The 10,356-nt window shown below is 35.2% G+C and overlaps 1 protein-coding gene across 1 annotated transcript; it reads left to right on the top strand.

Moving 5' to 3' along the window:
• The first annotated feature begins 2,233 nt into the window (after positions 1 to 2,233).
• Positions 2,234 to 2,968, top strand: LOC113078349 (transcriptional and immune response regulator-like). The gene has a single exon (XM_026250674.1). The coding sequence runs from the start codon at positions 2,354 to 2,356 to the stop codon at positions 2,654 to 2,656; it is 303 nt and encodes a 100-aa protein (XP_026106459.1). The 5' UTR covers positions 2,234 to 2,353; the 3' UTR covers positions 2,657 to 2,968.
• Positions 2,969 to 10,356: the final 7,388 nt, after the last annotated feature.

Here is a 10,356-nt window from a genome sequence, read left to right as displayed (position 1 = left end):
GCATAACAGTGATCTCCTTTTGTTTGTTTTTTCAGCCACATAATAATCAGTGAATAACTGGGACTGTATTCAAATATTCATGGTAACAATGCAATCAGTCTGTATGTGTACATGGGAAGTTAGTGTGACTTGATCCTTCCTTCTGTTGAATAAATGACCAGTACAACTAAGATTATTTTAATGTAGTTTTGCTTTAAGTATAAATCACTGGGAGGGTTCTCACAGTATTCAGTGCCAGATGTTACACTGCTGCTGTACTGAAGCCAATGATTGCTATACCATGAGAGACTTTAGTAGGCCTTCCTAGAGCTCAGGGAATGTTCCCAGCTGTTCCCCTTGATGACAGCCCCACACAACTTTAATAAAAATAGCCTCTGTTTCCTCTGAAATTTTGAGTGTCATCATAAGAGCCCTTATTTACTAGGGAAATACATTTTTATAGTAGACCTTTCCCATCGTTTAAAGGACTGGAATAGCTTGTGGGAGCTAAATATAAATGCTGATTGCAAAATGTGATTACACTAGCTGGCAAAGGTACAGTCTGTTTCTTAACTGATTTTTTTTTTTTTTTTAGAAGCGATAGGCTTTGTGTGTGCGTGCTTGTGCGTGTGTGAAATTCATAACTGGAATAATGTGCAATGAATCCCTTTTGTTGTTAATATAGTAACAAATGAAAAACAATAGCCGAAAGAAATGTGCTTTTTCTTTCATATTCAGAAAGGTAATTTTAGCTATTCTTTAGACTTAGAGCATTTAAATATAAAAAAGTGAAAGGTAAGGATTTGGTTAATGATTTTTAAATAAGAAACATGTTCACGAGATATCCAATGTGAAATAAAAAAGGCAGCTATTCTTCTCAAATTTAATGTTTACATTACGTTTTGTATAATTATTTTTTAATTCCTGTCATATGCACATAAACTGACAGTCACCACTGATAAGCTACTAAATACTGAATTTTCTGTAAAGTTGCTTTGCAATGACTTATATCGTAAAAAGTGCTATTCAAATAAACTTGAATTGAATTGAACAGAATTTTATATTACAATAAATGCATATAAAAAGCCAGGCTTTTAATGCCATGACAAATAATTTTATTTTAATGACACGTGCTATACTGCATGGGAAATACTGTCATGCGGAAAGAACAATCAGTGCTTATATCTGAACATTTTCTCATAAAATGAGAGAGCTGCATGTTGTTCCTCATTCCCATACCAGCATCACTGATGAGATCCATAGCAGGCTGCCAATGAAACACCTTGTTTACTACGTAATGTCCTGCAGGAGTAAGACAAGTGCTGAAATATTTAAAGTTATTGTTAAAATTTTAAATAACACTGGTAATTTTCATAAAGTTTGAAGCTGAACATCATGCAGATAATTCCCAGGTCTCATAAAACATTGAAATGTTAAACTTGTAGAGATGAAATCATATGAATTAAGCAATGTGTGTCCCCATCATCATCAATAAAACACACAGTATGACAAAATGCACAAGAGAAACTCATTTACTACAACTGTAGAGCAAAAACACTCCAAAACCTGCGTTCCATAACCTACTATAATCACATCAATAATGATACTGTATAATAATAATGATTTTGATTGAATCAAGAAAGAAAAACAATATTAAACTAAAAATATTGTTTATCAGTGGCATAAAGAAAGCCATGAATGTAAGTCAAGAAAATAGAAGAAAATAAAGTCAACTGTCTAGGCTGCTATTTTTAACCTCTGGGTTACAGGGTAGTTTAATCTTTTTTTTATTTGATTAATAATCATTAGAGGTGTGACATTTATATGAACATTTTCAAAAGTAGGATATAAAAAAATATTCGTTAGTACTTTATATGTTTATAATATAGAATTTTAATATAATACTATATATTTATATTATAGCCTAAACTCTTGCAAATAAACAACTTCTGCTACTCTAAGCGTTCCAGTAAGGAAATAATGTTATCTATCTTGGAGCGAGTAATGTCATAAGGCAATTTCTTGTAGAAAGTCTAGTTTTATGTTGTAGATAACGCTGAACTAAAATGAACCTAAAGAGATTGTATTATTCGGGGTCGCTTATAGTGAGGCAGACAGTTACTCATTATGAATTCCTTGGTGAGTTGGTTCCTCTCTGCGTCACAACGGAGTCCCTCCGCGCGCCCTGCTGTGAGCTGCGGGTTAAGTTGGGCGTTCACTTTCCGTCCGCATGACATCATCTCGAAAGGGTTTTCTCGCACTATAAACCGGCTGTTGTCTCCAACGCTGGAGTTAGGCTACTGAGAGCGCAGTCGCTGCTATCAAACCATAGACTGTCGTATCAAACACGCTACGTCTCGGAAACAGTATCGCCATGTCTTCATACGCGTCTTCAGACTCTCGCCGCGTCAGTCCCGCCGTGAGCGGCGTCAAGTTTGATACGGCGCACCGCAAGAAAGCATCGCCGAACATCTTCGAGAACGTCAACCAAGACGTCCTGGTGAAACTCTTCGAGAAAGCAGGAGACCTGCAGGCGGTGGAGAGAGCCAGGAGCATCCTCGCGCTGCAACAGGATCCCGAGGGCATCTCCAAAGCGCTCATGGCCCTTCAGCAGGACAAGAAGGACAAATTTATGCTCATTACCGGACTGACGCGCCAGGTGCTGAGGTTTCGTTGAGGGAAGTTGTTGTTTGGGAAGCTGTGCAGATGTGTGCACGGAGAAAGAATCCGTGATCACTTACTCTATACTGGAGCCTGGTGTTCCTCAAGGCTTTGTGCTAGGGTCCTTACAGAGTCATGCTGGTGTGCTGTGAAAATACAGAAAGAGGAGACCGAACTGATCCAGGGCCAGAAAGTTGAGCTCAAAGACACCATGGAGAACTTTGAAATATGGACTGAAGCCCCTGGTCAAATTTGCTTAGGTTCAGTATCAACAGTGTTTGTATTGTCATGTTACAGTCTGCTTAAAAAATAAATTTTTTTGACAATCTCATGGTTCTTGCTTTTCTTAAAATGTGTTTTCCTTGCCAGTTCCTCAATATGAGTCAACACTCTGATAATAAATATGTGAAATTTTGCTGAAAGCATTTAATGAATGGATGTCTGCAGGGTGTTTTCTAAGTAGTTTTCAGCTCCATCTGTTAATTTCAGAGTTGACAAAACAGCCATATCTTGTTCATTGACACATGCATAAAATGTTCGGCTACCAAAATAAAATGAGGATAGTAATCAAAAAATTCAGTGAAAGAAAATATAGACATAATTGCTTATTAGACAAGATACTGATATTAATTATAATAGGCTTGTATCTGCAGGATAGAGACTGTTGCTTAATTTTTAAACTTGTTAATAAATAACCTATTCAGTCTAAATGAAGTAACTTATGATTTTAAGGTGTTCTCACATTTACCAATGATCGGCAAAATTTCACGGGCTAAATCTAGTCAAGAATCCAAGTGATTGGGAATGTTACATGAGAGAAATAATTTTTTATTTATTTTTTGCATGTACAGGTGTCCTGTTGAGTTTATTATTAGTATTTCATTTTTTTGCACACAAATTTGCAGCTTTAACTTCACACTAATGGACAATAAGGTACTTAGCGAGCTGCAGTTCTGTCATCTGCCCCTTTAAAAGCTCAAGATATTTATAGTTGGGTGGATTCTGATTGGCAGGTAGATCTCCAGGACCAAGATTGGGCACCCCTGATATAAAACAACCTTTAGTGCAAACATAGTAAATATATTCCAGACAGAGAATGAATCATTGTCCTTTACACTTTCTATTAACATATTTTAAATGAAGCTTGTAAATTAGTCAATAAGACTTGTTGGACATTTGCACTCAATGTAACAGAAATATGTTTTCCGAAAAAAAAAGAACACTTAAAAAATAATTTTTTAGAGCTAGTAGGCCTATTGTTTTATAGTGAGCAAACTATTTGATGTGCGAAATCTTTTCAGCCAAATTTCCACGCTAAATCAGCAGAGTCCCAGCCGATATCATGGAACTAATCGTGTCTGTTCTCTGAGATAAGGGTGTTGACAGCCTGAGCCGCCCGTTGCTGTTATCCATCAGGAACAGTCACTTAGTTCTAGTTTAATCCAGTTTTCACATGCTCTTAAAGGTAGATGTCAATATGGGCCAGAAATACGAAATAGTTTTAAGTAAGTAATAAATAGCATATGACCTATATTACAAGTTTTAGTAGTGTGGCCCTTCTCACATGCTTTATTTCATGACACAAAAGCAAAACAGTTTTACCAAAATTACGTTTAGGGACCAAAACTATTGTTTACTGTTGGATTGACTCTATAATGAAGTTAAAAGCTCAGATTTTCTTTGTCTCTAGAGGTATTATTACTACAATGGCAGTTTATTTACAGTCAAACAGAGGATCACATTACCCTGAGTCTAATCTATCTGTCTGTACTCATTTAGTTTGGCTTAAAATGCTCTCAAATTACTTTTTGTTTACAGACCCAGCCACATTAAAGTGATTTGAAGCTAAGAAAGCTGAGAGTAGACTTTTTTTTTTAGGTATATATTCTCAAAAACAAAAGTAAGGTGGCGCAAGGTCTTGTGCAATAATTATTATTGTTCATTTTATTATAAATAACCTTGTTTATTACCTAATAATATTGTTGTATTTAAATGTATACATTTAATATACAGGTGCTTCTCAAAAAATAAGAATGAGAAAAAGTTAGTTTATTTCAGTAATTCAACTCAAATTGTGTTCTCATGTATTAAATACATTTAATGCACACAGACTGAAGTAGTTTAAGTCTTTGGTTCTTTTAATTGTGATGATTTCAGCTCACATTTAACAAAAACCCACTAATTTACTATCTCAACACATTAGAATAATTCATAAGACCAAAAAAAAAAAAAATTAGTGAATTATTGGCCTTCTGGAAAGTATGTTAATTTACTGTTATTGTACTGGGTAGGGGCTCCTTTTGCCTTCAGCTCATCTGCATTTTTTGGTCCCTTGTTTCTCATTTTCCTCTTGACAATAGCCCATATATTTTATATTGGGTTCAGGTTTGGTGAGTTTGCTGGCCAGTCAAGCACACCAACATCATGGTCATTTAACCAACTTCTGATGCTTTTGGCAGTGTGGGCAGGTGCCAAATCCTGCTGGAAAATGAAATCAGCATCTTCAAAAAGCTGGTCGGCAGAAGCAAGCATGAAGTGCTACAAACTTTCTTGGTAAACGGGTGCAGTGACTTTGGTTTCAATAAACACAATGGACCAACTCCAGCAGATGACATTGCACCCCAAATCATCACAGACTGTGGAAACTTAACACTGAACTTCAAGCAACTTGTGCTATGAGCTTCTCCACCCTTCCTCCAGACTGTAGGACCTTGGTTTCCAAATGAAATACAAAACTTGCTCTCATCTGAAAAGAGGACTTTGGACCACTGGGCAATAGTCCAGTTCTTCTTCTCCTTAGCCCAGGTAAGATGCCTCTGTTGTTCAGGAGTGGCTTAACAAGAGGAATACGACAACTTTAGCTGAATTTCTTGATACATCAGACCCCAGCCTCAGTCCATTCCTTGTGAAGTTCACTCAAATTCTTGAATCGATTTTGCCTGACAATCCTCATAAGGCTGCGGTTCTCTCGGTTGGTTGTGCATCTTTTTCTTTCACATTTTTTCGTTCCACTCAACTTTCTGTTAACATGCTTGGATACAGCACTCTGTGAACAGCCAGCTTATTGGCAATTCATTTTTGTGACTTACACTCCTTGTGAACGGTGTCAATGATTGTCAGCAGTCTTCTCCATGATTGTAGCCTAGTGAACCAAACTGAAAGACCATTTTGAAGGCTCAGGAAACCTTTGCAGGTGTTTTGAGTTGATTATCTGATTGGCATTGTCACCATGTTCTTATTTGTTGAGAGAGTGAATTGGTGGGTTTTTGTCAAATGTGAGCCAATATCATCACAGTTAAAAAGAACCAAAGACTTAAACTGCTTCAATCTGTGTGCATTGAATTTATTTAATACATGAGTTTCACAATTTGAGTTGAATTACTGAAATAAATGAACTTTTCCTTGACATTCTAATTTACCAAAAAAGCACCTGCATTTACAGCTGAAGTCGAAAGTTTACATATACCTTGCAGAATCTGCAAAAAGTTAATTATTTTACTAAAATAAAGGAGATCATACAAAACACAGATTAGTACTGACCTGAATAAGATATTTATCATAAAAGATGTTTACATATAGTCCACAAGAGAAAATAATAGTTGAATTTATAAAAAATGACCACGTTAAAGTTTACATATTTGGTTCTTAATATTGTCTTGTTACCCAAGTGATCCACATTCTGTTCTTCATGAAATTCCTTCAAACTCACCGGTTTTGTACTTACTCTGAGGATACAGGGTGATTATAATACCTTTACGTATGCCACACCCTGCAGGCAAATAACAAAAAAGTAGATTTTTTCTATAATCCAGAAAACTTAATTCAGTGACAGTAAGAAATCGGAAACCCCTAAAGATGTCCCCCATGGTCCATTAATTGGTATTTCGGTATGATCTGTCCTGGAAGCAGATTTGCAGAATCACCAGAATATACTTTAATCTACTAGAAATAATGATTTCAGAAGAGATCAGAATGAATCAAATATAACAATTTTAAGTTGTATCACGCCAATTGCATAACAAAACAATTAAAAGCCAATTCAGAGTTAAATTCCATTCCAATTCAAATAAATACATAACATAGATTGCTCAGAGACTGAATCTAAGAAATGCAGATAGACACACAGCAATGTCTGGTGCAAAGCTCCAGAGATTCACATACACTGTGTGAGGGTTTTCTGGCGACAGAATCCCCAAGCAATGTTTTGTCAAATCTGTTACATTAAAGACCTATTGGTTTGTTAGGATCTCACTGCCCTGGGGTCGCACCTGGCTGGAGATTTGTAAACCAATGCTATCTCACAATCAAATCATACATATTTTATGAGGTGGCTAATGTGTATGAATTCGTATGACCTCACTCGTACAGTTTTTTACGATTTGTATAGACCCCTGTGATGGGTAGGTTTGGGGGCGGGGTTAGGTGTAGGTCATTCACACGAATTCATACGAATTGTGCAACTCTTAAAATACGTACAATTTACACAAATCGCAAATCATATGAATTTGTACGCAATGGCACCGTCGGAGGTGCAACAATCAGAAATGCTTAGCAGGCAGTCACTTGCCTGTGCTACTATCTATGTACAAATTCATACAAGTTAGCCACCTCGTAAAATATGTACGAATTGCTGTGAGATCAGGCTGGGTAAACAGTCTCACAGCTGACACACCCCGTCCTCAGCAGAACACAATTCTAAAAGTCGTCCATCTTATTCATAATATAAATGACTATTGTGAAATTGAGACCATTTTACCAATCACAGACCTTTAAAATGATACCAAACATGAAGGGGAAAAAACAACAGGTTCACAAGATACAAGATAAGTGGTATATACATATTTTAAACATTTTGGGGGGAGAAGGGTAAGAGAGGGCAGAGGGGAGAAGGGGGTCATAAATGAGCAAGGGTACGGTGGTGTTTGCTCTCTTTGGAGATCTCTTCTCCAGATTAGTTTTATTGTTTTGTTACATGGCATCTGTTTTGTGTGAGTTCCTGACGTTTTGGATGCGTGAGGAAATCATTTTTACACCTTACATATTTAAATGTGTACATGTAATTTATTGTAATTTATTAAATTAAATTAAATTATTAATATATATATATATGGAAAATGTATTAAATAATGTAACATATAGTAATAACCTGTTTTATTATTATTATTAACAATAATAATAATAATAACCTTGTTTATAACTCAATATTATTGTATTTAAATGTATACATGTAATATGGATATTTTAAATAATAATGTATTAAATAACTTACATATATTTAATAATAGTAATAATATTTATTAATAAAAATAACAACCTTGTTTATAACCTAATAATATTATTGTAATTAAATGTATACATGTAGTAAGTCTATATTTAATAATAATGTATTAAATAAATTACATATATTTAATAATAGTAATATATGTATTATTATTATTATTATTATCATCATCATTATTATTATTTCAATTAAATTCAGGTCAAGTTTATTTGTATAGCGCTTTTTATGATAGAAATCATTACAAAGCAACTTTACATAACATTAAATGTCTACAATATTTAGTAGTAGCTTACCAGTGGTTATTGTCAGTTTATGTATGACAGAAAGTTTCAGAAAAATTAATACAAGATGTAATCAACCAGATAATTAACATTATTAACAGAAATTATTATATAATGCAGGCACACTTGTAGCACAATTATATTGTGATTTTGTTGGGTATTTTTCTTGTTGCATGCTGAAAACAATTCCACAGAATGCCACAGATTCCAGGTTAAACCAGCTGTGGATTGATGAGAAAGGGGAACTTAAAGTTCAACTAAGAGCTGTGTCATACATTATCTTTTTATCAGTCTGGGGGCAGTGCTGTGTTTCATTGTGAGTCACTCTGGACAGTGACCCTTACAGTGAATCAACACAAGGCACAATCACACAATCACCAGCTCTCTGAATTGTCACATTCATTTAAAGTTTCATGGTTAATGTCATTTTCATTAGACTGATACAATTGACACAATCTTATTACACTATGAACTTACAATTGACAAAATCAGTACTGTATGATGATGAGTAATACAGATGGGTTCTCTCTTCTTAATGCCTCTTGGCACGAAACTCTTCCTTGGAAATGAAAGTAAGATGGAAAAAATTCCCAAAGATAGACTTCGTAGGTATATTAGGCTATTCATACCCTTGGTCCTGTCTGGCTGACTGAGATCTGCCTTTGTGTGTGTGTGTGTGTGTGTGTGGGTGTGTGGGTGTCTGTGTGTGTGTATGTGTTTGTGTGTGTGTGTGTGTGTGTGTGTGTAAAACAAGAGAAAATATATTTTTAGGCTATTTATGGTTTCTCAAATATAAAACCTGATATTCTTTAAAATAAATTCTTAACCTCTTTATTACAACTGTTGTATTTGCAGTACTTTTTAAACTGCAGTTTAGATTTAGATCTTAAAGCAGGCATCTTGTGGTAAAAGTGTCCCTCCCTTGTGTTTACTCTGAGTGGATCTCCACAGGCCGCGATAAACAGTGAAAACTGTCATGCATTCTGCTGATTAAAGTTCAGCCTCAAGATATTTCCTGCAAGTTCATTTAACTGGTAGCTGGAATGCTTTCCTCTTGAGGTTATTCTGTGCCATATTTATCTAGTTCTTCTGAATACAAATAGGTTTTTTTTGCCTCTTATAATTGGCCTTCGGTATTTTTGAAAATGTAATGCTATGCACTCTTTGATATGTGGCACCACATTTTAAAAAGGTCAAAATTACAATAAACAATAAAAAAAAAGGAAACATATGAATCTTGTCCTGGGGAAAAGCAAAGGAAAAACTGAAAATTGGGCAAAACCACATTAAACATCCTGGTTTTATGTTGTCAGTAAAAAAATAAAAAATAAAAATAAAAAAGCTTTCCAGTTGTCTTATACTATTATAGTCTAAAGCAAACGAGATTGGACTGTGTTTAGACGTCTTGATGTATTTCAATACGTCTGGTTTGATTAGACTCTTGTTAATTTGTAAATGATTCGTTTTGTGCAGTCATTCGACTGGTTTTCTATCCAAAATTTTGCACATGCCTCCACCTTCTGGATAGTAAAGGATTTGCACTTTTGTATGTGGTGTACTTTGTGGTGTACTTTGTACTGTGGCATGTCCTCCACTTTTTTTTAGTGAGAACAACACTTTGTTGCTAAATACAGTTGCTGGGAAAAAATATAGATCATCTATTACGGAAAACAATCACATCCATACATTGACTTAAACTAAATGAATGAAAAGCCACTGAGAATAAAATTAATTTGTTTTATGTTCCACAGAAGAAAGAAAGTGATACACATTTTAGAGCATTTCGATGGTAAATCATTTTTGGATGAACTTTCCCTTTAACTATGATTTATCCGTCCGCCTGTCCATCAGTCGGAATGAGCAAAGTCCAGTCCTCCGTGAATTTACTTCAGCTTTTATAGCCAATAAATACAAAGTAACCACAGTCCTCAAACCGAAGAAATGCTCCAACATGCAGCAGCCAACATATGGAAGAATTTTAGCCTCCCTCGGATTCTCCGGGAATGAGTAAAAACAAGTTTACAAGCGGATCTCTGTAATAACTGACTGACAGCATGACTATCACGGTCTGTTTAGTGGCTTGTTTTTACCACAGCAATTTGCAATGGTCAAATTAAAGAAGGGAGCCGGTTCATCTAAAAAAAATAAGTAAAG

The sequence above is a fragment of the Carassius auratus genome, unplaced genomic scaffold, assembly GCF_003368295.1.
Source record: "Carassius auratus strain Wakin unplaced genomic scaffold, ASM336829v1 scaf_tig00025418, whole genome shotgun sequence".
Lineage (NCBI taxonomy): Eukaryota > Metazoa > Chordata > Actinopteri > Cypriniformes > Cyprinidae > Carassius > Carassius auratus.
The sequence above is the reverse complement of the archived record's forward strand: the minus strand, read 5'-3'. Positions and strand labels throughout refer to the sequence as shown.